Source organism: Panthera leo, chromosome E2, assembly GCF_018350215.1.
Source record: "Panthera leo isolate Ple1 chromosome E2, P.leo_Ple1_pat1.1, whole genome shotgun sequence".
Lineage (NCBI taxonomy): Eukaryota > Metazoa > Chordata > Mammalia > Carnivora > Felidae > Panthera > Panthera leo.
The window spans coordinates 9,080,446-9,106,360 of record NC_056693.1 but is presented as its reverse complement, the minus strand read 5'-3'; the positions used below and the strand labels follow the sequence as shown (position 1 = coordinate 9,106,360).

Below are 25,915 nucleotides of genomic sequence, written 5' to 3'. Positions count from 1 at the left end.
CATTCTTTCTTTTTCTCTTTCTTTGATAGTAAAACACCCTATTTAGCTGGCTCCAAGACAGCACAGCATTAAAAGTTGTTTTCCACCTTCTCTTGCAGCTAGATGTCGTCATATCACCAGATTCTGGCCAATGAGATAAGAACAGAGGGATTGTATAGCAGTTTTTGGAAAATAACCCTTATAAGTCAGCTGTGTGGGACTTTTGGCCTTTTCTCTTTACCTTCTTCCATCCTGATGCACTCTATGGATGATGGAGAGGAAAGCCAGGAGGTTCCGGGTGGCTTGACTACATCCAGATTTTTCTTGTTTGTTTGTTTTTTGTAATTGGCTTCACGCCCCTCGTAGAGCCCATCGCGGGGCTTGCACTCACGACCCTGACACCAAGACCTGTGCTGTCAACGCAGAGCCCAACGTGAGGCTCCATCTCGATCAAGAGTCGGATGCTCAACCGACTGAGCCACCGGGGTGCCCCTGACTTGGGTTTTAAAGCCACCATCCCGGTTCTGTCTGAAGAAAACTCTAAGTAGGGGGGGGAGAGGGGAGACCAGTATGGACACTACCGTAATAACCCAGGAGAACAATGGTGGGGGCTTGGACCACGTGGTGGCAGTGGACATGGTAAAAATGGTTGAATTACGAACGTATGTAGCGGATGGAGGGTACAGGATTTGCAGATGGACAGGACATGCGGGTGGAGTGGGCCATTTCCTTCCTTTTTGTTGGCTGGAGGGCCCGTTCTCTCTTCCTAGCACCCAATGACATCATGGCCCATCCTGACTCTCCATTGGCTGAGAGGCCTTCTTTCTTCTCAGGGAAGGAACAGGGTTGCTCTCCAGGCCCCAGTGGACGGTAAGTCACATCCCTTCCTCTGAGACTCCCTCAGAGCATTCCCTCGGTGACTCTCCTGCAAGGATCACCCAAATTTGAAATTGTTGACTGTGGCTGCAGGGGGCAGAGGTGAGGTGGCGAGGAAAGTTCTAGGCTATGACAACCTTCCATTCCATGGTACTTACTGCTTCTTGCTTTTTTTTAGCTCCACCCCTGTGGCCCGTAGGGACCCAACTGTTGAGTGGGAATAGAATTCTGCTTAGCAGCGGGGCGCCTGGGTGGCTCAGTCGGTTGAGCGTCTGACTTCGGCTCAGGTCATGATCTCATGGTTTATGAGTTTGAGCCCCACGTCAGGCTCTATGCTGTCAGCTCAGAGCCTGGAACCTGCTTCGGATTCTGTGTCTCCTTCTCTCTCTGCCCCTCCCCAACTTGTGCTCTGTAACTCTATGTCTCTCAAAAAATAAATAAATGTAAAAAAATTTAAAAAAAATTCTGCTTAGCACCAAGTGATGCCCATACCACTCTGTGGCTCCCAACTGGCTATTCTCTCCAGAAAGGGTTTAGGCTGGACTTCAAGACCAGATGAACCTCAGTCAGAACCCTCTTCGGATATTCACTCCAAGTCCCTTTGTTCCTTTCTCAGAGACTATCCTAGGGGCCATCAGGAACACAATGTTCCTAAAGGTGGAACTTTCTGGAAACCCGGCACTGCTGTCCTTTTCCTCTGGCGCATCTCCCGCCATTTCCATCCACCCTCCCTCCCACTGGCTTCTGGCCAATCGTCAAGCAACACAAATCTGACCAGCACATAGTGATGTCCTTCCAGCCCTTTCGCTGGGTTTGGCATTTTGTCGGGGGGCACTGCCATACTTCAGCTCTGCACGTTTTCCTCATTTTGCCCCTCCCAGGCCCTCCCAGCACATATCAGGTGTCTGTGGCCAAAATTCCCCAAGCGTTGAGACTTTATTTAGGGGACTGGCTGCCCAGATCACAGGCCAAATGTCCTCGCAAGAGGCCAAAAGCCGGGCTCCCGGCCTGCCGCCTTCGCTGAAGGGTCCCTCCAGCCTGGCGCGTGCCAGTGACGTCAGCGGCTCCACGGCTCCTGATTGGCTCGCTGAGGGACGCGCCGTGGAAGTAGAAGGTTCAGCTCGCGGTCGCTCCCAAGTTCCGTCGTCGTCGTCGTCGTCGTCGTCGTCGTCGGCTGCGGAGGCCGAGCAGGTGGGGCTCTAGGGCTCGGGCCCCGGGCTCGGGGTGGGGGGTCGCAGGCCGCGGCAGCCCCCGGCGCGCTCCTGCAGCTGCAGCCGCCGCAGAGGCCGGGCCCAGCGTGGCCTCCAGGGCAGCGCGACGCCGTGGCGGTCGAGGACCAGGCGCGCGGGGTCGGGGCCGCCGGCCGCGCTGCCCAGCAGCAGGTAGTGGGTGTCGGGCCGCAGGCGCAAGCAGCCGCAGGCCAGGTCGGCGCGGGGGACCCAGGCGTCCTGGCCACCGCGACGCACGGGCCGCGCCCGCTGCTTGTACACGGCCAGCACGCGCACGGCCAGCCGCTGCCACGCCGGGCCCGCCGCCTCTGACCCCAGGACCTGGGCGCGGAGAACTGCGGGGAGGGCTGCCGTCAGGCCCGGGCTAGGTGTGGGGGGAGCCCCTGGGGTGGCATGGGGTCGGTCTTGGTGGGGAGGGAGGCAGGATCCCCGGGAGGGCTCCCAGGATACCATTAGGAAGGAGAGAGACCTTGAACGTTTGAGGGTGGGCTGTCTGGGGGTCTGGCCCGGCGTGGGGGAGACGACGGTGGGGCTTATGGAGTGCCAGGTGGGGTTCGAGGGTTGTAACTATGGAGGCCAGACTGAGAGAGGAACCCAGGAGCATGGGACATGCCAGGTGGGGCCCTTTGGGGTTCATACTGGGAGTAGCAGATGCCCGAATTGGGTGTAGGAGAGGACTAAGGGGACCCTACAGTGGGTGTGGCCGGGAGCAAGGCAGAAGAGGCAGGTCCAGGGTCTCTAATGTGGCAGCGTGAAAGATGTCAGAAGCAGAGCCCTTGGGGAAGGGTATTGCTGGGAGGGGGGGGGGGCTCTGGGACGAATTTGGGGGCCAGAAGGAGGTCAGAACCTAGAACCTGAGGTCCTACTGGTGGTGATTCAGAAACATGTAATCGCTGAAGGGCCGAGGCGAGACATGTCAGGGGAAGGACTCTGGCTGGCAAGCTAAGTCTGTAGGGCAGAAGATCTCTGTGGGAGGTGGGACGAGAAGTTTCCACCTTCCAAGTCCTAGGACACTAGTGGCTAGGACCAGAGGATGATGATCCTCAGGGAGGAGAGGCCTGGGGGGTCTTATACCATCGAGGAAAGTCATGGGCTAGGCTGAACTCCTGAGTATCTAAGAGATCTCTGAGGTCACGGGGCTGGTGTGGACTGATGGATTATGGCACTTTGGGGTGCGTCTCTGCGAGAGTGGGGCTAGGGCGCAGAATCTAGGACCCCGATGGGAGGTGGAAAGCGTCTGAGATAGGCAAGACCATCCATTCAACCAGTTCCCCTTTCTCCTTCCATCCCCAAGAGGCCAGCTGTCTCCCTCAAAGATGTCCAGCTGAAGGAGATAGCGAAAGTCTGAAGGCCGAGAAGGTGGGGGAAGAGGAGACAGAGGAAGATAGGGAACGCCCCCCACTCCACTGCCCCTGCCCCCCATTTATCTTCTGTCCCGTTAGGTCCTAGATCAGGAAGGGTCCTTTAAGAAGAGCCCCCCCCCCTTCCCACTTTAGATGAGAACTGGGAAGCCCAGAGAAAGAGGCGGGCATCAGAATACCTGGCCAGCCCCCAGCCTTGTTTTTTCCTCCCCAGCACTCACCGTAGTCCTGCTGGCAATACCTCCAAAGGCTCATGTATACCCTGGTGTCCGAGACATTGCAGTAGTTTTGACACTGAGGGTCTGGGGAGGGTCAGGCCATCTGCAGTGGGCTCCCGAAGCCTAGACCACAGCATTCTACCCCCTGCCCAGCCCTGCGTGCCATCTTGACGGACACCGGAGGGGGGCGTGCCGCAACCCTGGGGACTGGGCTCGGTGGGCCACCCCTGGATCCCCCACCTGGGGGCCCAAGCAGCCCGTCCCCGATCCCGCTTGCTGCCAGGGTTCTCCACACCAGCCTTACCGGAGCTGTAAGCGCCAGGGGTAGTAGCAAGGGGGGTCGTCGCCTCTGGAATTCCTGTGAGAGAGGAGAAATTTAACCTTAGGGGTCTCCCCCCAACAGGAATCCAGACCCCCCGTGTCTATTCCCTTAAGCACCCTTCGCCCTCCTCCTCCAGGACCTGGAGTTGGTCCCTAGTCCCTTCCTCCTTCGGATCCGGGAATCTAGACTCCCAGCCCCCTCCTCCCTGGGACACAAGAGTCCGGGCTCCCGGCTTCCTCCCTCCCAAGACTGAGGGGCCTGGAGTTGGAGGCCCCACCTCCCCCCAGGGACCCAGCGTCTGTTGCCCCGCTGGAGATGTGAGAGGTCCGCTTCCCGTCCCACTTAGGACAGGCGGCCCTGCCCCTCATGACTCACGCTGGCAGGGCATCCTGGGAGAGCGGCTCTGCTGGTAGCCAGGACCACAGCGGTTGCACGTCAGGCCGGTGACCCCTAACTTGCAGGAGCACTGCCCGCTGGTCTGGTTGCAGATGCCACCCGTCGCCCCAATAGGGTGACACTGGCAGGCTGCGTGAGGAGAGGGGCCGGGGATCTGGAGTGTCTGGGCCCCGGGTGCTCCTTCCCAGTCGCCCAGCCCCCTCCTCCCTCAGACCCAGGAGTCAGGTCCCGCCCGCCTCTCCTCCTAGGCCCCGCTCCAGGCTACACTCACCCCTGCAGGCCTTGCGGCTGGTGATAGGCTGGCCGGGGTCCCTCCAGAACCCCGGGCGGCAGTAGTGACAGTGGCGCCCAGCCGTGTGGTGGCGGCACCGCTCACAGACGCCCCCGCTCCGGCCGCCAGACAGCCTGAACAGCTCCGAGTTGAACCTGCAGCGTCGGGCGTGCTGGTTGCAGGAACAGGCTAGAAAGAGGACGGAGCAGGCGCGCGTCAGCCCCGGCCTTGCTGCTCTGGGCCCCGGGCTCGCTCCCCACCGCCTGCAGGAGAAGAAATAAAGCGCGAGAGCGGGTACAAAGAAGAGATGGCCGGGGGTGCCGGGGTAAGCCTGGCTCCCCGAACCTCCTCGTTCTCATCTTGGGGTGCACTGGACTGAAGTGGGTAGCCCCGAGGGGCCCGATGCACCGCCCGAATGTCCCTGAGACGCTGGGGTTCAGCACGGAGCGCTGCGGGCACGGGCTGTGGAGTCAGACCCCGCACGTCCGCTCCCCACTGTGTTCCTCGAGCAAGTGACTTTTCTGCAGCTCAGCCTCCTTTGCCGTAAGATGACAGTTCCGATGTCTACTACTTCCGGAGGCTTAAAGGAAACCAAAAGGATGTGAAGTTCTTGACCCCGGGCCTGACCCAGAGCCTGCCCTTGCCTGTGGGGAGTTTCTGCGCGCCCGGTGCTGCACATTTCGTTCTCGGAACGGCTCTGTGAGGTTCACGGCTTCCAAAGTAATACAGCTGAGGGGGTGGCAGGGGCAGGGTCGGCACCCAGGCCTCCTGGCTCGAGTCTGTGCACCGCGCAAGCACGGTCCAGTGTGGCCCGCGCCCCGCGCGAGGATTCTGTGCGGTGTGTGTCTTCCTGGGGGGCTCTGGTCAGAGAGGCAGTGGGCGTCGAACCTTACTGCTTCTCACAGTTACCAGGAAACAGCTTCTCGGGGCGCACCCCCAGGGATCTGTGGTTCTGGCCAGCGAGATGCTGACTCAGGGGTTCGCGGGCCGTTCTTTGGAGAGATTTAAGGAGGGGCCTGGGCTGGCAAGGCCCGAGAACGCGGAGAAGCGGTAGGAAGGTCAGGAAACTGAGGCAGCCGTGCGTTCTTGGGAAAATGAGTCCCCTCTCTAAACCGTGGCTTCCTCCCATCCAGTGGGGACCTCAGTCCTTCTCCCCCAGGGTTTCCATGGGCCTGGAGGCGGCTGGTGCTCTTTAGATTATCAGTGGGAAGAATCTGGCTTTGGATTCCTTCTGACCTGAGGGTGATCACTTCACATCACTTGCGCCCGGAAAACTCTGGTGGCGGGAAAGGGTTCAGATCACCCCCGTCGGTCAAACCCACGGCTCTGCCACAGGACTTAGTCCCACCCTGTGCGCCCAGACCCTGCTTCCTCACGACACCGTCGGCTTCTTGCCCAGATTCGGAGTGCCGGCGCCACGCTCGGCCTGGGGCCGTGTGGTGACCCTCAGACAGAAGGCCTCCCCCGCTCCCAGGCCCTGTCTGGGCCCAGGACGACCCCCGGCCCGCCCCCAGACGTGAGTCTCCCCTCAGGGATCAGATCTGGCTGGTAGAGCGGAGTGGAGCTACCTCCCGGGGCCTGGTGCGGGGCCTGGTAACAAACGCACACCATCAGCCAGGGCGGCAGAGGCCGGAGGCAGAAGACAGGGGGCTGTCTCTGAGGAGGGGCAGCTGGCACATGGGCAGGGCAGGGCCCAGACCCTGGAATCTCCCGCCTGGAAAAACCCGAGGGAGGGTGGAGGCAGGGAAGGTGTGGAGCAGGCCTGGAGCTTGCCGGGCTAGCCGGATGGCCCGGTGGATCGCCCGTTATCTAGGAAGGTCTGTCTTCCCGAGTCCAGTCCCAGCACCGCCGCTTGCTAGCATCGAGACTTAAAAGCAAGTGGGGCGGCCCCTCGGGCCCCCACCCTCTTCATCCGGGGAGTGTTAACATTGGCGATTCCGCAGCGAGGTCTTCCTTGGGGCCAGGTACCATATGCTAAGCTTTATTGTAAGGACTCTATGCATATCAACTCATTGGGTTTTCACCACAGCCTGTAGAAGTGCTGTTACCAGCCCCGCTTGACACGCGGAGGAACCGGAGGCACAGAGAGGTCAGGTCACTTGCCTGTGGTCACACAGCCACGGAGCAGAGGAGCTGGGATTTGAGCCCAGGCCGGCCGGCCCGCCGCTGAGCCCGAGTGCCCATCTGCCACCCTGGGGCACCGAGTGTGACGGCACCTGACGGGAGCCAAGACCCCAGAGCGGGACTTCCCGAGCTCAGATTCTTGACCCTGCCGCTCCCTGGCTGTGTGTGCTTGGGCAGGGGCCTTCTTCCCCTCCGGCCTCAGCCTCCTCATCCGTGCAAGGCACCCGATGACAAGCCTGCCTGGTACCCAGCAGGCGATGGGTACATATGTGTTCATGAATAAATACTTCCCCCATGTGGTTGGTTTGGTGACTCGGGAAAAGTCCCGCTGCCCTGTTCCTCACAACCGTTGGGTAAATATCACCGGAGCACCTGCAGCAGCGGCATCATAATGGTGTGTGGGGCAGAGGCTGGAGAGACTGGAGCCCCCAGTGGGCGGCAGAGAGTGGCAGGCAGGTGGAGCCTGCGGGGGGGGGGGGGGGGGCGGGCGGGGGATCCGCTCAGGAGCAGTGGGGGTGAAGCAAGGAGCAAGCCCGGCTCAGGCTCGCAAGGGAGCGAGCACACTGCCCGCAGGGACCAGGGACCGGCTGCTACTGCCAGAGCCTCGGGGGCCGAGTGGTGGGTGGGGGCAGGAAGAGGGGGGGCCCAGGACTCACGCAGGCAGGGGTGGGGGTGCTGGGGCGTGGCGGGCCGCCAGGGCCAGTCTCGATGGGACGGGCGGCAGCTCTCGCAGCCTGGGCCGGTGGTGTGGTGGCGGCAGCGGCAGCGGGGCGGCCGGGCGCGGGCAGCGCAGCGGGCAGCGTGGCCGTGGCACTGGCAGCGGCCTCGAACGCCACCTGCCGCCAGCCCCGCCCGGCCCCCGAACTCCACGCGGAGGTGACTGACCACCACGCTGGACTTAGGGCCCGGCGGGGCTCGGAAGGTCACCTTCTCGGGCCCCCCCAAGGCCCCAGGCCAGGCGGGTCTGCGCCACAGTGATCTCCAGGGGCCTCCGGTGGCCCAGGCAGCAGACAGGACCAGGGCCGGGGATCCCGGCGTGCAGAAGCGCAGGCTGACGGACGTCAGGAGGAAGGGGCCACCCAGGGCCAGGGTCAGACTCCCGTTGCAGGTGGCCCGGGGGCTGAGGCCCGCCCCCAGGGAGAGGGCACAGGCCTGGGGACAGGAGGCCGCCAGGCCGGCCAGCTGGGTCACCGGTGGGAGGCAGAAGCGGGGGCGGCCACCTGGATGGTAACACGGGTCTGCGGTGGCCTGGCTCACGAGGAGCAAGAGGGCAAAGGTCACGGGCATGGTCCTAGCAGAGCAAGTACCTGGAGAGGAGGAGAGGAGAGGAGTGACCAGGCCGAGGGTCGTGGGTCACCCTCCACCCCCGCTCCCCGCAGGCTCTCTGAGGATCCCTAGCATTCCACCCCCGGCCCTGCCCAAGCCCCCCTGCCCGGCTGCTTCTAAGCGAGGAAAATAGTTCCATCTGGGGAGAATTACTGTTTACATAACCCAAAGGGAAAAGAACGCAAGCAAAATTGAGAATTTTGCCTGAACTAATCCGTAGCTTAACACCCCAGAGCTATCGTCAGTGTCGAGGGGCAGGGGGCCCTGGGGAGAGGGCAGGGGTGGGGACAGAGGGGGAATCCTAGAGAGGGCACCAGGGGGAGGGGCATTGAGAGACAGATGAAACTCAGAGACAAAGGGACAGAGGCACAGACGGCCGAAGACAGACAGGAGGGGACACAAGTGTAAGGGAAGGGCCAGGTGCAGAGAAGGAGCCATGAAGAGAGAGGACCGGACACAAGGGGAGGCCAGAAGGCCCAGATGGAGAGCGGCTGGGCACCCAGATCCACAGGGAATGGAGGGGATAGAGTGCCCGGGAGCCTGGGGCCCGGGCAGACAGACAGGCAGACCTTGAGGCTCGGAGATACCCAGGGAGCAGGAGGAGAGCAGCGAGCAGACAGCCTGGCTTGCCTGGCCCGTGGGGAGGGGGGGGAGAGAAGAGGGGAGGGGACGGGGCTGGGGGAGGGGCTCGGCAGGGGATCAGAAGCGGGAGGCCAGGCCCCCAGCCCACGAGGATCAGAGCAGAGGCCCTTTCCCACGTGGGGCCCTAACCTTGTTCTCCACACCCAGGGCACGGAGGGGGATTATCGCCAAACAACCCAGCGGCCTCCACTGCCACCCACCCCCAGCCTCCACCCTGCCTTAACCCTTTCCCACCCAGGTGCCAAGCCCAGAGAAGCATGCTGAGGAACCGGAGGGGGGACACCCGGGGACTAGAAGCCTAGGTCACTCTGGAGCTGAAAAGCGGGGTTAAGAAAGCTGGTGCACGAGTCCCCCTTAGAATTCACGGTGGGAGAACGCTGTACTTGGATTTCTGAGGACTTTCTTATAATCTCAGCCCTCCCCCCTCCCGCCTGCCATCCTAGGCCTCAGGGTCTGGAGAGCAGAGCCCCCACATTGTCCGCCCCCCCTAAGGTCCCCAGATTAGAAAGGGGAACGGATGTGGGGGTGGCAGGTGCTGAGGAAGCGGGCAGAGGGGCAGGACAGGGCAGGGCCAGATGCCCAGGCGTCCAAGGGGGCCCGAAGTCCAGACCCTGGGATGGCAAGAGCTGGGAAGGACTCGGGTGCTGAAATGCCCCCCTGGTTTCCCGCTCCAGGGCTGGCAGCCCCTAGTGAGGAACTTCCTCAGGTTTGGGGGGTCTTAGAGCCTTCCTGGGCCCCACTGTCCACGCCCCTAGCTTGCTCCCGGCCTGGGAGTCTGTGAGGCGTCTGGGGGTGCAGGTGGGGTCCCATCCTCCCCCAGCCTGCTTTCACAGCCCCGGGTGTCCCCACTGCAGTTGCCATGTGCAAGACCACGTCCCCCTGCCCCAGATGACCGGCGTCACCCTCCGCCCTTCCCGAGGGGCCTGGCGCCATTTTGCGCACTGGCGGCAGCGGCATTTGCCCCGTCCGTTACCGCCAGCCTTGTTAAGGGCCTGGCCCCCACCTCCTACCTCTCCTTTCTGACCTGGGTGGCTCATGGGGTACCACTTTCTGGCCCCTAGCACCTTGGACGACCAGGCCGTGAGTCCCCCGGTGTTCCTGAGGGGTCCAGAAGCCAGCCCCTGGCCATCTGGGAACCCAGATGTCCAGCCTCCTGTCCCTACCCGTCTGGGAACTAGAACATACCTCCCGCGCCACCCCCCTCCCCCCGCCATAAGGAGAAAAGCCTAGCTGTGTTCCACCGGACCCACAGTAGGCCCCCCGGGCTGGGCGGTGTGGGGGTCCTCCTGGAACCCAGGCTACTTTTCCCTGGCTTTTTTGCACACACCCTGCCCTTTGCCCCTGATGTTGGCCAAACCTGCACCCAAGAAGAGTGTCCTCTGCGGTGCGTTCCTCCCGTGCTCTCCCGTCCCGCGGGAGCTCGGCGGCGGCGTGGGCTCTCAGGAGTGAGTGCAGAGTGGCTGTCGCCAGGCCCCAGGCTAGTGGGGGTTCTGGGCGGGAGCTCAGAGCAGAGCCCGCAGAATCCAACACCACCACCGCTCCCCCCAACCTCCCCCCCCCACCCCCGCCCCAATCCCCTTCGCCAACCGCAGCCACGCTCTCCCCACAGGGACCCCAGCCAGCCCGCCACCCAGGACTATGTGGAGCGCCAAGGACATCGCCTGAGGGGGGCAGCCCCGAGCAGGCTGGCCCAGGAGGCTCAAGGCAGGTAGGATGGGACAGCCGGCCAGGTGGGCCTTCCCGGGTCTCGGGTCCCCACCGCACTCACACTTAGACCCCTGCCCCAGGACTCCCAAGGGCAGGCAGTCCGCTGGGCTGAGCCCACCACGTGGTGGTGCAATCGATGGGGAAGGGAAGGGGCTGACCGGCCAGGCGGCTTCAGGGCGGCCCCTGGCCCACACTGAAGGGGGACCCCCAGCCAGAGTCTCCTCCCCTCTGGAACCTTCTGTCAGCTGTGGGTGAACTGAGGATGAAGGCCAGTCACTTTCAAACCTCAAAAATCGGTGCTTTGGGGGGGATCTGGACAGCCACCGGGAAACCCAAAGAATTGGGCCGCTTTCTGAGATGGTGGGTGGGGAAGGAGGAGAGGGGATAAGAGTCCCTCGACCTAGGACCTGGCGACCTGGCGTTGGAGGGAGGAAGCAGGGACCCCAGCTCAAAGCCGGAAAGGCCTTTCCTGCGAGGCCTCAACACTTCACTCACCGAAATTGTCATGCTGATGTGACTGCCAACCCGATGGGTTTTGACTAGAAAAATAAGGCTCTCCTTCACTTCCCGCTGAGAAAAGCTGGGGCGGGGGAGTCTCGAGAGGATAGGGCACAGATATTTGCTGCCGCGCCCTTGAGTGCCGCCTTTTCGGCGCCGCGTGGACCCGACCCTGACAGGGATTTGGGGGTCCGCTGGCGGGACCCTGTCCTGGGGTCGGGAGAGCACAGCCAAGGGGGTGTGTGATTCTCGTTCCGGTGGCCCTCACCCGCCAGCACGAGCCGGGAGCCAGGAGGAGGACCTCGGATTTGAAATTAAGCCGGGAGGAGCAGTTAACCGCGAGAGAAGGAGATTGGGGGCAGAGACCCCCCTAGATCACAGGGCGCATACCGGTTCTGGGACGGCGGTGTGAACGACAGGGTAACATCACTGCACGAATCCATCCCGCAAGTGCGCCCCAGAGTCCCTCCTGTGTGCAGACACCCCGCTGAAGCTACCGCCGCGAACTCCTACAAACCTCCCCGCCCTTGTCAGTCAGGCTTACAGTCCAGAGAGAAGAGCGATCGCTTCGGACAAGTAGTAAGTAATTCTGCTCCAGAGGATGGCGGAAGGTGGCGAGGAAGGTGGCGAGCGCTGCGGAACAAAAGCGAGCAGGGAGGTGGGGGTGGGGGGGTGGGGGTCCGGAGGGGACATCCGGGCTGAGACCCGAAAGCGGTGCGGACACACCGCAAGCCACCCGAGCATCAGAGCATCATCGTGGGGGCCGGAGCGACGCGGGCAGAGGGCAAGGCCAGTGCAAAAGGCTAGTTTGGCTGCCAGAGAAAATTCCAGGAAGTTTAGGTCGCGTTTTACTTTCCTCCCCATCTGGGACAAGAAGTTTCTTAAAGTAATGTGACCTGCAGGGAGGCTTTCTTCCTCGCGTTTGGTTTTCCTAGTACTTACTTACTTACTTATTTACCTATTTATTTATTTATTTATTTATTTATTTAGGAGAAGGGGTTCCTCAAGTATTGGGCACTTTCGTCCCCAGAGAGGAGGAAGCAGAACCCCCCCCCCCCCCCCCCCCCAGGGCACAGCTCAGCCCAGCAGTGTGGGACCCACAGCTCTGGGCTTGCGGAGATCTTTTGCCCCTACCTGGGCGGCCCAGACACGGCAGAGGCCCCACAAGGCAAGGCAGGGCACATTCCATGTCTGGCTGGACTGAGAGTGTGCGGCTGAGGGCTCTCCCTGAGGAATTCTCGAAAAATCGGGGACAGTGACTGACGGCACAGATTCCTGAGCCACACGGCCTGGGTTCAGATTCACGCTCTGCCTCTCTCCTAGCTGCATGACCTAAAGCAGGTTTCTTTTTCTTTTCTTTTTTTTTTTTTTTTTAAATATTTATTTATTTATTTATTTATTTAGAGAGTGAGTGTGTGTTTGGGGGGGGAGGGACAGAGAGAGAGAGAGAGACAGAGAATCCCGTGCAGGCTCCCCACTGCCAGCGCAGAACCCGATGCGGGGCTCAAACCCACGAACCGTGAGATCCCGACCTGAGCCGAAACCAAGAGTCCGAGCCGCCCAGGCGCCCCTAAAGCAGGTTTCTCAACCTCCCTGTGCCCCGGGTGCCGTCATCTGTTAAATGAGCATAACAGTGTGCCTTCCTCGCAGGAGATCAAGAGGATTAAATGAGTGAAGACAGGCTTTCGGTTTCCTCTCTGAAGCTCTGAAACTCTTTAGACCAGACACGTTTCAGAACCTGTATGTTGGCACCATAATGGGGTCCCTAGACTGTATGTTAGGTAGCTCCCCTGCGGGATCTGGGCAGCACCCCATAATCCAACTTTCTTTCTTTCTTTCTTTCTTTCTTTCTTTCTTTCTTTCTTTCTTTCTTTCAATGTGTATTGATTTTTGAGACAGACGGAGACAGTGAAAGCAGAGGAGGGGAAGAGAGAGGGGGACACAGAATCCGAAGCAGGCTTCGGGCCCTGAGCTGTCAGCGCAGAGCCCGACGCGGGACTCGAACTCACAAACCTGGAGATCGTGACCTGAGCCGAGGTCAGACGCTTAACCGACTGAGCCAACCAGCCACTCCTAACGTTACTGTTTCTGTAGCAAAGCGCACGGACATCACTCACATTGAGCAAAGTCTACAAATAGCCGCGGGTCAGTTCAGGCCATGTTTTGTCCCCGGATGAGTTCAATTCGGGTGGGGGTTTGGCCACCCAACTGTAGGAAAGGGGCCAACAAGGAATTGCGGACTGAGATGGTAAGTCTCAGGGCCCAGTGCCTGGTGTGTGGCAGGAACCACAGAAGCAGCAGCCTTAATTCGCTGTTTTTCTGTGGCTTTCTAGTTGTTCAGGCTGAGAGAAAGCCAGGAGAGGGAGCTCTTGAGATTCCTGGAAGCGGGTGGCTGCAGGGCCGGCTGCCTGGTGTGCAGAGCCCAGTGGAACAGGGAAACGGGGGGCCTTGTTCACATTTATTGATAATTTGTAGCTGGTGAGACCAGAGCACTAAACCAAGTGCAGCACCTGCCCCCCTGGTTTGTTTTTTTTAAAACGAGTAAACTCTGCACCCAACACGGGGCTCACACTCACAACCCTGAGATCAAGAGTTGCACGCTGGGGGCGCCTGGGTGGCGCAGTTGGTTAAGCATCCGACTTCAGCCAGGTCACGATCTCGCGGTCCGTGAGTTCGAGCCCCGCGTCAGGCTCTGGGCTGATGGCTCGGAGCCTGGAGCCTGTTTCCGATTCTGTGTCTCCCTCTCTCTCTGCCCCTCCCCCGTTCATGCTCTGTCTCTCTCTGTCCCAAAAATAAATAAAAAACGTTGAAAAAAATTAAAAAAAAAAAAAAAAAAGAGTTGCACGCTGTACCAACTGAGCCAGCCAGGTGAAGCGCGGGGTCCTTTTGAGTGCAGGCCGTGGGCCGCTGCACGGGTCACACGCCTGGGTGGTGGGTACCTTTGTCCCGAGCGGCTCCCTCTTCCCCCGTAGCCCAGGCTCTAGTCCCGGCTCCGCTCACCCCCTCTGCCTTTGGGACTTGGCCAGCCCCACAAGCTGGCTAGAGCCTGAGACCTGAGTCCTCCATGTAGGACCCCCCAGGCAGGCCCCGAGCTGGCAGCTGGTGTGATAAGGATTGGGACAGAGTTGTCAGGAGGCACGTGAGCAGAAGGGCTCCGCCTTTGGAAACCAGAGCAGTGGGCAGGGCACTTCTCATACACCCCGGTGGAATGTGAGGTCACACCTAGCCTTGCTGTGGAAGAGCCAGCTGACCTTGCTGGGGACCCACGCTGAACAAGCGATGTTTGAAGAGGGCCCAGGAGTGCTCAGATTTCCCACAGGGGTCAGATTAATAAAGTGAGGAGCCCCGGAATATGGGAGGAGGAGGAGAGCTGAGGCAAGGCCCACGGCACCCTGACGTTTGAGGGGAGCTGGCGGGAGGAGAGATGGGATGCCTGGAGCTGGGGAGGACAAAAGCCAGATGATGAAGAGTGGGGGGCCACCCTCCCGCAATCCAGGGCTTCCTCCCACACGGGCCCATGAGACTCCTGAGCTGTGGCCGCTGGAATGGCCACAGGGAAACCGCAGATACAGAAGAGAACAGAAAGCGGGTCAGGACGCGCCGGACGCCGCTAGACAGGCTGGGATGAGTTGTGTGAGGAATGAACGATTCGAGGGTGAGTGAGACCCACGTGCGCCTGCCCGCCCGTCCTGACCGGGTCCTCCCTCCTCCCCGCAGCCATCGCGAGATCCTGGGCCACTTGCCCTTCCTTCTCCACCGTCTACTTCCTCTTCATCATCTTCGTGGCGTCTTCCACTGCCACTGGCGCCTGGCTGTGGTGCCCGGCCCCTGGGCCTACTCGGGCCGCGTCGTCCTGCTCCCCAGATCTCTGCCCCGGGGCGGCATGTTCACCATCAACGCCCAAGGGCGCCTGGGGAACCAGATGGGGGAGTACGCCACCCTGTACGCCCTGGCCAAGATGAGCGGGCGGCCCGCCTTCATCCCGGCCGAGATGCACAGCACGCTGGCGCCCATCTTCCGGATCAGCCTCCCCGTCCTGCACCACGCGGCGGCCGGCAGGATCCCCTGGCGGAACTACCCCCTGAACTACTGGATGGAGGACCGCCACCGCCACATCCCGGGGGAGTACGTGCGCCTCACCGGCTACCCCTGCTCCTGGACCTTCTACCACCACGTGCGCGACGAGATCCGGCGCGAGTTCACCCTGCACGACCACGTGCGGGCGGAGGCCCAGGCGTTTCTGCGGCGGCTGCGGGTGGGCGGGCGGCGGCCGGGCACCTTCGTGGGCATCCACGTGCGCCGCGGCGACTACGTGCACGTCATGCCCCGCGTGTGGAAGGGCGTGGTCGCCGACCGCGGGTACCTGGAGCGGGCCCTGGGCTGGTTCCGGGCCCGCCACCGCGCCCCGGTCTTCGTGGTCACCAGCAACGGCATGGCCTGGTGCCGCAAGAACATCGACGCCTCCCGCGGCGACGTCGTGTTGGCCGGCAATGGCCTTCAGGGCTCGCCGGCCAAGGATTTCGCGTTGCTCACGCAGTGCAACCACAGCGTCATCACCGTGGGCACGTTCGGGATCTGGGCCGCCTACCTGGCGGGCGGGGACACCATCTACCTGGCCAATTTCACCCTCCCGCACTCCCCCTTCCGCTGGATCTTTAAGCCCCAAGCCGCCTTCCTGCCGGAGTGGATGGGCATCGCTGCTGACCTTGGCCAGGCCAGAGAGAACAGCCCCTAGCCCGGCACGCGCCTCCCTGGCCCTCGGGCTGGCAGGCGGGCCCAGAATCAGGCACCCACGGCCTGCCTCCCGGCTGCTCTGCTTCTGAGCTGGGCGACCTCGACCAAGTGACTTAACCTGTCTGTGCCTTTGCGGGCCACGTGCAGAACATAATACAGGACTTCCCTCAGCGGCTCCTCGCAAGAACCCAGCAAGTCCATTCGGTGCCTTGAAAACACGCGGTGAGTATTGGCCGCTAACGGGCGTGTGCGTGGCGTCCCCTGAACCGTTGTGCTGCTTTAAGACGGAAACATATTTTGAGCATGAGCCCAGATTTTTTTGCCCCTGCCTCCTGAGAGGGTTTGGTTTGGTGAAGCCATTCCTGCCCTCAAGTCAAAGGCAGCTAAGAATTCGGGCTTTGGGTTTCCTGAGGCCTTATCGTGTAAGGATGTGAGGGAAGCCAGGATCTGAGAGGGTAAATCTCAGGGAGACGCCCTCGGAGGAGCAGAGAAGTCCCTGGAAATGGGGGTGGGCGTGGGGTGGGCGCCTCACAACACTCCCAGGACTCAAAGCCACTCTGAGAAACCCCTGTGTGGACAGAAATTGGATGAAATGATCGTAATACGGGTTTTCTGGTATTCAGCATGTTTAGAAGTATGGAGATCCCAGTATCTTTTATCGGTGTATCACTCCTTTCTGGATAGTAAAAAATAATAATAATAATTAATTTTAAAAAATCTTTTTTTTTCAAAGTTTATTGATTTTTTAAAACAAAAATTTTTAATGCTTATTTATTTTTGAAAGAGAGAGGGAGACGGGGCGTGAGCAGGGGAGGGGCAGAGAGAGAGGGAGACACGGAATCCGAAGCAGGCTGCAGGCTCCGAGCTGCCAGCACAGAGCCCGACGAGGGGCTCGAACCCACAAACCGTGAGACCATGACCTGAGCCAAAGTCGGACGCCCAACTGACAGGGCCACCCAGGCGCCCCTGAATCCCCATTTCTTGGCACGCTTCTGAGGTTGAACAAATTTGTTTTCACATATTAATCACATTGTATCTCCCCAGAGCCATTTTGACCCCAATTTACTTCCTTCAGTCCAGATGGAGGCATCATGGTCTGGGGCTCAGGGTCGGGGATACTAAAGAAAAGCCGAAGAAGGTTCCAGAGGAAGGGGAGGGGAGCCGGGAGGGAGGTTCTGTGTGAGCCGTCTACTGCTGCTTAGCAAATTTACTCCAAAACATAGTGGCTTAAAATAACTACAGTAATTTATCACCTCGTACAGTGTGTGTGGGTCAGGAATTCTGGGGCCGTGTAGCTGGATGGTTCTGCCTGCCAGGTGTCGGCAAAGGCCAGTCATCTGAAGGTCCTCCTGGGGCCGGGGGGATCGGCTTCCACGGCTAGAAGTTTCCTGGGCTCTTGGCTCTCGGTCATATCCTCGAGACGTGGGCCTCTGTGGGGCTGCGTGAGCCTCAAGGCCGCTGGATTCCTCCCTAGAGAGAAACCAAGAGACCAAGGTGGAAACTGCCATGCCTTCACGGCCCAGCCCGCCCGAGCCACACACGGCCCCTTCTGCCGTATTCCATCGATCACACAGCGCAGCCCTGGTGCACTGTGGGAGGGGACCGCAGCAGGTTAGGATCCCCCAGAGCAGGGGGATCACTGCAGGCAGACAGTGCGGGGGGGTGGGGGGGGTAACACTAGTTTTCTAGAGTCGTCATAACAAAGTACCACAAACGTCGTGGCTTAAACCACAGACACGGATTGTCCGATGGTTCTGGAGGCTGGAAGTCCGATCCACAAGGTCAGCTGGTTGGTTCCTTTTCTTTCTTTCTTTTTTTTTTTTTTTTTAATGTTTATTTATTATTGAGAGACAGAGACAGACTGTGAGCAGGGGAGGGGCAGAGAGAGAGGGAGACACAGAATCCGAAGCAGGCTCCGGGCTCTGAGCTGTCAGGGACCCCGAGATCATGACCTGAGTCGAAGTCGGACACTCAACCCACTGAGCCCCGCCGGCCGCCCCCTGGTTGGTTCCTTCTAAGGCCGTGAGGGAGGATGTGTTCCTGACTTGTACATGACCGTCTTCTCCCTGCCTTTTTGTCTCCCCTCTGTACAGGTCTGTGTCCAAATTTCCTCCTCTTCGTTAGGATGCCAGTCATAAGGGATGATGCCCTCATTTTTGTAAATGTTTTTATTTACTTGTTTATTTTTGAGAGAGGGAGCGGGGGGAGGGGCAGAGAGAGGGGGACAGTGGATCCAAAGTGAGTTCCTCTGAGCCGACAGCAGCGAGCCCAATGTGGGGTTCGAACTCACAAACAGAGAGATGGAGACCTGAGCCAAAGCCAGACACTTAGGCCACGGAGCCATCCAGGCACCTCCCATGCCGTGTGTTTCTTCGGTTCTCTCAAGGCCGGTCCCTCCTCCTCAGGATCATTTACCGGAGTCTGGATCTTTTCCCAAATTGTCCCCTTTGGAGAGACTCAAGCCAGAAGGGTAGAGGCATCTCAGCCGTGACCTGTGGCCCGCTACCAACTGCGACAATTGCAAAGTACAGAAGTGAACGGAGGCCGTGTGTCCCCCTTCACTAGAATACGGCTGTGCCGGGGTCCTTCCTACCGCTCCTCCAAATCTCCTCTCCAACCTCCTCCGCCCTGCTGGCATCTGCTGAGGACGGAATGTTTGGGTCCCTCCCCAGTTCCTGTGTTGAAGCCCTAACCCCCTACCATGCTCGTGTCAGGAGGCGGGGCCTCGGGGGGTGGGGGGGGCTGGCGAGGGGGGGGGACAATTCGTTCATGAGCGAGGAGCCCTGGTGTAACAGGATCGATGCCCCTGTTGTTGTTGTTTTAACGTTTATTTACTTTTGAGAGAGAGCAAGCGGGGGACGGGGCGGAGAGAGCGAGAGAGGGAGACCGCAGACTTGAAGCTGGCTCTGCCCTGAGAGAGCCCCATGCGGGGCTGGAACTCATGACCTGAGCTGAAGTCGGACGCCTAACCGACCGAACCCCCCGGGCGCGCCCCGGGATCGGTGCCCTGGTAAGAAAGAGACGCGAGAAAGATGATCTTGCTCGGCTCTCGGACTGCAAATCGGGAAGTGCGCTCTCACCAGGCACGGGGGCGGGGGCGGCAGGCGCCCTGACCTTCAGCCTTCAGGCGGCTTGCGTTGTTTCAGCCCCCAGTCCGGGGTTCTTTGCTGCCGCGGTCCCCACTGACTAATAAAGACCGTTTCCAGGGGCTCCCTCGCCCTGTGGCTCCGGTTGGCTTAGGCCAGTGGGATCACAGTCCAGAAATCAGGGGAGGAAGGAGAGTGAAGCCGGGGTATTTATTCTCCAGGCCCGTGCCTGCCGACCTGGGGTGGTAACTGCGCCCCATGTCGATGCCCCATGTCGATGCCCCCGCCCCGGGAGCTGTAACATCTCTTTGTCGGTTTCCCTACATCCTCCCCTTGTAAACCGTCCTTGGAAACCCCTCTCCCGTTGCCCCCATGACTGTTCCCTCTGCGTTGGGACCCTGCGCGATGCCTCCAGAATTTTGCTAGCGCACAAAAGCACTCCCCACACCCACGCGGCTCTGACACCGAAGTCACTCAGCTTAGTGGCACGATGACCTGTCCTCAGTCAGAATCAAGTTGGTTCTGAAGAAAATAATGAAAACGATGAAGAGAAAACAATGAAGTGATATTTCCCGCCGGCTTCACTTCGGGGACCCAGAGGAAAGCCACAGGCGGCCCGGCGCCCGCTTCCCACCTATCTCTTCTCTCGAACACCCTGGGGACGATGTTGGCACTGGGGGCAGATTCGGAGGATCCATCCTCCCAGCCACCCTCCCGCCTTATCTCCCGGGTCGGGTCGTCTCTGCTGGGAAGGAGCCCTGCTTGGAGGCAGAACAGACGCTGCTCGCTTCCGGGGAGCTGGGTGGAGTGGCACAGCAAGACTCCAAGTTGCATCTGTTTCACCTAAATGCTAAGGGGACCCAGCTCTGTTCCCTTGTTTGGAAAAGGAAATAAATGACTTTTAGTTCGTAAGGGCCAAAGCAGAAACTGGCGAGCTGTCAACCATAAGTGGCAGAAATTCAATCAACAAATATTTGCTGAGCTCCGCCCTGAGCTCAAAGACCTCCCACCTTGTCCCTCCCACAGGGGATGGGGGGAAGCCCAGGGCAGGAACCAGCAAGCCCAGTACCCCAAACAGCACGGAGCACGCAGTATGTGTTTGTTACGGGTCGAACTGTGTCCCCCAAAAGGGTGGGCGGAAAGCCTTCCTCCCAGGATCTCCGAATGTGCCCTTATTTGGACATTAGGATCTTTGCAGATAAATTAGTTAAGATGAGGTCACGCTGGGGTAGGGTGGGGGCCCTGCCTCCGACGTGGCAGGTGACACTGACACAGGAGGGGACAGCGCCATGTGATGACGGAGGCAGAGATCAGCTTCTAGCCCCTGACTGGGAGGGAACGATTTTCCATTGTTGAAAGGCACACAGTGTGCGGTTAACAGCACCCTTGGGAAACGGATACGGTGCTTCCGGTTTATTTATTGAATGGCTTGGACAAGCACGAGCCGGTGCCAGGCCCCTCACTGCGTGCACCAGCAGATTAGAGACACAGGCTGCCGTGGCCCAGGACCCGTGTTCTGGGTCAGATCACGGAACCCAGTGGCCATAAGGGGAGAGCACTGGGGGGTGAGTCAAGCAGGGTGTGACCTGGTTGAATGCGGGAAGCGGTAGAGGCTCTACAGGCACACCACAGGGGGCGACCTAGCACCAACATCCCTGCTTGTCGTCTACCGTCCCCGAAACCCTCAGAGCCCAGAAAGCTGTCTTTCCAGAAGGAACTCAGGCTTATCAACCAGACGCCTATACCTGAGTTGAGCCAACCCAGCTGCGGGTCTGGGCGCCTTGGGTCACACGGCCAGGGGTTGAGCCCGACCAGAAATGGACTCCCGGGTGTCACCTTCCCCTCTGGCAGCCTGGGACTCAAATGCAAGGAGCCGGGGTGGGGGTGGGGGGTTGCAGACTAAGGTTCACTTCACAGCTCAGCTAATGCCCCTGAGATTCCCAGCCTTATGGCCCACAGGCTGGAGATCAGACCACTTTCTCATCGCCATCGAAAATAAAGCCTCTGTTCCCAACTTGGAACGTGTTACACGTAGCGACTCAGAGGGGACGCATAGCGCAGTGGTTAAGTGCACACGCTCTCGCTCTGGCCGCAGGCTGAGGAGGTCAGGCTCCCACACCCGCTGGCTGTGTGACCCTTGGCAAAGGACTTCACCTCTCTGAGGATTGAAACAGTACCTGGCCGGAGCATGGGTGAGGGTGGGGGTGGGGGTGCCTGGAAGGCTCAGTCAGTTAAGTGTCTGACTCTTGATTTCGGCTCAGGTCATGATCTCCTAGTTCGTGGGTTCGAACCCCGCATCGGGCTCTGTGCTGACAGCATAGAGCCTGTTTGGGATTCTCTCTCCTCCCCCATGCTCCTCTCTCCCTGCCTCCACCTCTCACAATACATAAATAAACTTGAAATATATATATTTATATATACTATATGTATATTTATAAAAAATATATATGATATATATTATACGTATATTACATTTTATAAAATATCAAATAAATCAATAAAACCGTAGCGGGCCAATCAACCACATACTGTATGAAATGTCCAGAAAAGGCAACTCCACAGAGACAGAAAGCAGACTGGCCGTTGTCTGGGGCTGGGGGTTGAGAGGCAATGGTTAGTGAGCGCTAATGGGTGCAGGCTTCCTTTTGGGGCGGATGAATACGTTCTAGAATGATAGTGGGGACGTGTGCACGACTCTACAGCCACTCTGGTTTACAAGCCACTGATCCGTAAGGCCACCGAATACAAGCCACCGAAGTGCATACGTCAAGTGATTTGTCCGCTTTACATCTTATAGTTTGAGAATTAGAGCTCAACCAAACTGATTAAAAAATCAACCACACCCGGCCCAGCGACATGCGCAGTGACTGTTAGCTGTTACCACACGCAGGGGAAAGGGTGCCATCCCGGGGCGGGGTGGGGGTGGGGGGCTCCAGAGCAGGGACCCATGGATTTCCACTTTTGCACGAGGGTGTGTTTGTGGTGGTTAAAAGGAAGAGGAAGAAAGGGGCACCTGGGTGGCTCAGGGGGTTAAGCGTCTGACATCCGCTCAGCTCATGAGTTCGAGCCCCACGTCGGGCTCTGTGCTGACAGCTCGGAGCCTGGAGCCTGTTTCAGATTCTGCGTCTCCCTCTCTCTCTGCCCCTCCCCTGCTCGTGCTCTTTCTCTCTCTCTCTCTCTCTCTCTCTCTCTCTCTCTCTCTCTCTCAAAAGTAAGTAAACATTAATCCAGGTGCCCCCTCCAATAAAAAAAAAAAGAATAATAAAACATTAAAAAAATAAAAAATAAAATAAAAGGAGGAAGAGGAGGAAGAAGAAGAAGAGGAGGAAAGAAAAAAGACAGCTTTGAGACCATCAGGGAAATTATAATTTGGATATTATGATATTCAGAAATGACTTCATTGTAGGGCTGGTAACAGCATGGTGTTTGTTCTACACTTAAATTTTTATTTAATTAATTAAAAAAATTTGTTAATGTTTATTTATTTTTGAGAGAGGGAGACAGAGCGTGAGTGGGTTAGGGGCAGAGAGAGAGGGAGACACAGAATCGGAAGCAGGCTCCAGGCTCTGGGCCGTTAGCACAGAGCCCGCGGCGGGGCTCGAACTCAAGAACCGCGAGATCATGACCTGAGCCGAATTCGGACGCTTAACCGACCGAGCCACCCAGGCGCCCCTCATTTTGAAGTATTCTTACCAGTCAGAGGAACACCCTGAAATGTTCAGGGATGGAATGAGAAGGCCCAGTTGAGCTACAGACCAAGGGAGGCTGGCAACACAAGTTGAAAACTGACTGCTGGGTGCTTGGGGCTTTGTTGTACTGGTCCGTCTGCTTTTGTGCATGTTGTTGAATTTCAATTCCATAACACATTTTGAAGAAATTCAACCGACGCCCCCTTTTATTTATTTTTTTAAGTAGGCTCCCCACCGACGCAGGGCTTGAACTCACGACCCTGAGATCAGAGTCGGACGCTTAATGACTAAGCCACCCAGGTACCCCTACCAACACCTCTTTCTGTGCCCCGGGGAAAAGCTTAGGGGTGGCCTGGCCCTGGTTTCCACCCCACAGGGCTCCCAGTCTGATGGCAGAGGCCACAGGTAACCTTAATGGTGGGAGCCGCTCAGAGCCCTCCCGGGGAGGCTGCAAGAAGGTTTGAAATCGCCCTTTAGCTTACGCTGAGTGTCTCCTGACTGATGCAGAGCCCATGGATGGCGGGAGGTGGGGGGAGCTCCAGCGTTTCACCCTCCCCTCTGCAATCCCCATGCCCCTTTGTGTGTGGTCACCACAAGCGCCCCGTCCACAAATCCCACATGCAGCCCGGGGCCCCTCGAACCCCGCGGTTAATAACCGCAACACATCCCGGACTCAGATACTCATCAGCAAGCTGTTTACCTACATAGAGGTCTGGCACAACGTTCCAAAGTCACGGGGGTGCGGGAAAATTCTTGGCCAGGTAACGAAGATTCCTTCTCATTCTGGCATCCCCGGCCCCGTCATGGAATGAGGTAGACGTACCCCCACCAACACTTTATCATACGCATAGAGGCTGGTGGGCAGTCGTCAGCTGCACCTACGTCTCATGGACATCATCCCAGGAGATGGAGGTCTGAAAACCCCTTCCTCCCTCCCTCCCTCCCTCCCTCCCTTCCTTCCTTCCTTCCTTCCTTCCTTCCTTCCTTCCTTCCTTCCACAAATATGTATAGACACCTACTATCTTCCAGGAGACATTCTAGACAGTGGGGACCCACGAGGGAGCAAAACGGACATGGTTCCTGCTCTCAGGGAACTGTCACCTTAACGGGAGGTGTTTCAGTCAGCTAATGCTGCGTAACAAGCCGTCCCCCAAATGTAATGGCGTTAAGTGCCGAATTTATTATTTGTCACGATTGCGTGGATCGACTGGGTGTTTCACCGCTCCGTGTGACGTCTGAGGTCTCTCATACGGCTGCGCTCAGCAGGGAACTTGGTTGGGACTGTCGGCCATCCTCTGTGTGGCCTGTCTCCCGCAGGACAGGCCGGGCTTCCTCAGGGCATGTTGGCTGGATGCCAAGGGGACGTGTATCAGTGTTTACGGAAATGTGGCAGGTATTTGTGCAGGGTCTTGTCTACAGTTGGTACCCATGACAGAGAGGGTTAGAGTCACTGTCACTGGTCATTGCCTGCCTGCCAAAACAAACAGACAAAAAGGCTTCGGGTTCAGGGTTTAAATCCCAGTTCCGCCACTTACAGGCCGGGTGGCTTTGGGCAAGTGACTGCACCTCTCTGGGCCTCAGCTGCTAGGGACCACCTCACACAGTTGGAAGGACTAAGTCGGTTATGGTTGTAGAGCAATAATGAACGTCGATAGAGTTCCTGCCCTTAGGGGACCTACAGCCATTACAGATATTTTTAGTCTCATTACTATTCAAGGTGCAAAATGAACATAAAAGTATGTCCTGGGGAGGGACCAGGAACAGAGGATTATGGGGGCTCCTGGTGGCTCAGGAAGTGTCGGCCTGAACTTGGCCCCCAGCTGGCAAAGGAGTTGGCCGGGGAAGGGTGCCCCAGGGGTTTGGGAGCCAGTGACTTGATTACAAACTGTGTCTGTATCACCTTCTGTGTGTGACCTTGGGTTTTTCTCTTTGGCTTTCTTTATTATTATTATTTATTATGATTATTATTACTACTACTATTTTAATGTGTATTTATTCTTGAGAGAGAGGGAGAGGCAGAGCATGAGCGGGGGTGGGGGGGTGTGGGTAGGGGTAGAGAGAGAGGGAGACACAGAATCGGAAGCAGGCTCCAGGCTCCAAGCTGTCAGCACAGAGTCCGACGCGGGGCTCAAACCCACAAACCGTGAGATCATGACCTGAGCCGACGTCGGACGCTCAACCGACTGAGCCACCCGGGCGCCCCTCTCTTTGGCTTTCTGAGCCTTGGGGTCTGAAGTCACAGCAAGACACAGGGGATGCTGGGACCTGGGCCTAGGGGCAGTGTGGGAGGAACATAAACGGAGGCTCTTGGGACAGGCCAGGCTCAGGCATGTGTGAGAGGCAGACCATCCCATCACAGAACATTTCCACTCCCTCAGAAAGAGGCCGGTACCCGTCAGGAATCACTATTTCCCCCTCCCCAACCCCCGGCAACGGATCTGCTTGTGGATTTGCCTACTCTGGAAATTTCGTAGAACTAATCACACAAGCGGTCCCCGGGTGCCTCAGGGTTCGAGGCTCGTGGGCTCGAGCCCCGCATCGGGCTCTGTGCTGACAGTGTGGAGCCTGCTTGGGATCCTCACCTGCCCTGCTCACTCGCTCTCTCTCTCTCTCAAAAGAAACATTAAAAAAAAGTGTTCTCTCTCTAAAAACAAAAAAAAAAAAATAGACTAAAATAGAGTGTACACATAACTTTTTTTTAAAAATTTGTTTTTAATGTTTATTTATGTTAGAGAGAGAGAGAGAGAGAGAGAGCAAGTGGGGGAGAGGCGGGGGGAAGCAGAGGAGAGGATCCGAAGCAGGCTCTTCCCTGACAGCTCAGAGCCTGGAGCCTGCTTCGGATTCTCTGTCTCCCTCTCTCTCCGCCCCTCCCCTGCTCACGCTCTCTCTCTCCTTCAAGATAAATAAACATCCCCCCCCCCCAAATTTTTGTTTTAAGTTTGAATTTTGTTGGTTAAGTTCAAAACAAAACAAATACACTTTTGAGCATGTATCACAATCGAATACATTTTGTCAAACCAAAGCTCGAAATTCCTCCTGCCCGGATTATTTTCGTAGGTTTTCCTATCATCTGTCTCTCGGGGTTATTTACATGTATTGTGTCTGTACGAGGGGTATCAGAGAACAATGTTCTCTGCAAGTCTGTGTTCTAAGATGCGATGTTGGTTGCTTGACATTGGCCATGGGGTGGGGGAGGGGGGTGGTATTTATACCATCGAAATTTTTACCATTTCCACCACACGCTACCAACCAGGGATTATTTTTGCCCCAGGGAGCCGGCTGTTAAGCATTTCCCAGCCCGCCCCTGGTCCTGAAACAGGAGACCTGAGGGGGTAGAACAGCCGTCCTCAATTTGCGAGTATTGTCCGGGGGGCAGGGGGGAGGGGGGACATTCTGGGCATCCGTGGGGCAGGTTTAGTTGTCACAAGGGTTGTCCGATGTGGCCACGGCATTTAGT

The 25,915-nt window shown here is 58.4% G+C and overlaps 2 protein-coding genes across 5 annotated transcripts; one reads left to right on the top strand and one right to left on the bottom strand.

The window, feature by feature from the left end:
- The first annotated feature begins 1,970 nt into the window (after positions 1-1,970).
- Positions 1,971-25,801, top strand: LOC122208932 (galactoside alpha-(1,2)-fucosyltransferase 2-like). 4 transcript variants are annotated; one of them, XM_042920384.1, is made up of 4 exons: positions 1,971-2,046; positions 10,354-10,452; positions 14,667-15,905; positions 25,730-25,801. In XM_042920384.1, exon 3 carries the CDS (start codon positions 14,833-14,835, stop codon positions 15,682-15,684), a length of 852 nt encoding a protein of 283 aa, XP_042776318.1. In that variant the 5' UTR covers positions 1,971-2,046; positions 10,354-10,452; positions 14,667-14,832; the 3' UTR covers positions 15,685-15,905; positions 25,730-25,801. The 4 variants fall into 4 exon arrangements, 3 of the variants coding, with proteins under 3 accessions (XP_042776318.1, XP_042776320.1, XP_042776317.1); XM_042920386.1 differs by lacking the exons at positions 1,971-2,046; positions 10,354-10,452 and adding an exon at positions 11,375-11,528; XR_006197378.1 differs by lacking the exons at positions 1,971-2,046; positions 14,667-15,905; positions 25,730-25,801 and adding an exon at positions 11,225-11,464 and having other exon boundaries at positions 10,362-10,452.
- Positions 2,055-10,134, bottom strand: NTN5 (netrin 5). The gene is made up of 7 exons (XM_042920382.1): positions 10,102-10,134; positions 7,433-8,083; positions 4,653-4,841; positions 4,361-4,510; positions 3,968-4,021; positions 3,667-3,747; positions 2,055-2,419 (listed from the first exon to the last, which is right to left on the bottom strand). Exons 2-7 carry the CDS (start codon positions 8,061-8,063, stop codon positions 2,055-2,057), a joined length of 1,470 nt encoding a protein of 489 aa, XP_042776316.1. The 5' UTR covers positions 8,064-8,083; positions 10,102-10,134.
- Positions 25,802-25,915: the final 114 nt, after the last annotated feature.

Bases quoted from the DNA above. Each gene is read 5' to 3' on its own strand.
- LOC122208932 (XM_042920383.1), top strand. From the start codon at position 14,590: ATGAACGATTCGAGGGTGAGTGAGACCCACGTGCGCCTGCCCGCCCGT.
- NTN5 (XM_042920382.1), bottom strand. From the start codon at position 8,063: ATGCCCGTGACCTTTGCCCTCTTGCTCCTCGTGAGCCAGGCCACCGCA. The intron at 4,842-7,432 runs GTGAGTCCTGGG...TCCTCTTTCTAG, and splicing joins GCACCCCCACCCCTGCCTGC to CCTGTTCCTGCAACCAGCAC. The intron at 4,022-4,360 runs GTGAGTCATGAG...CCTCTCTCACAG, and splicing joins TCCCAGGATGCCCTGCCAGC to GAATTCCAGAGGCGACGACC.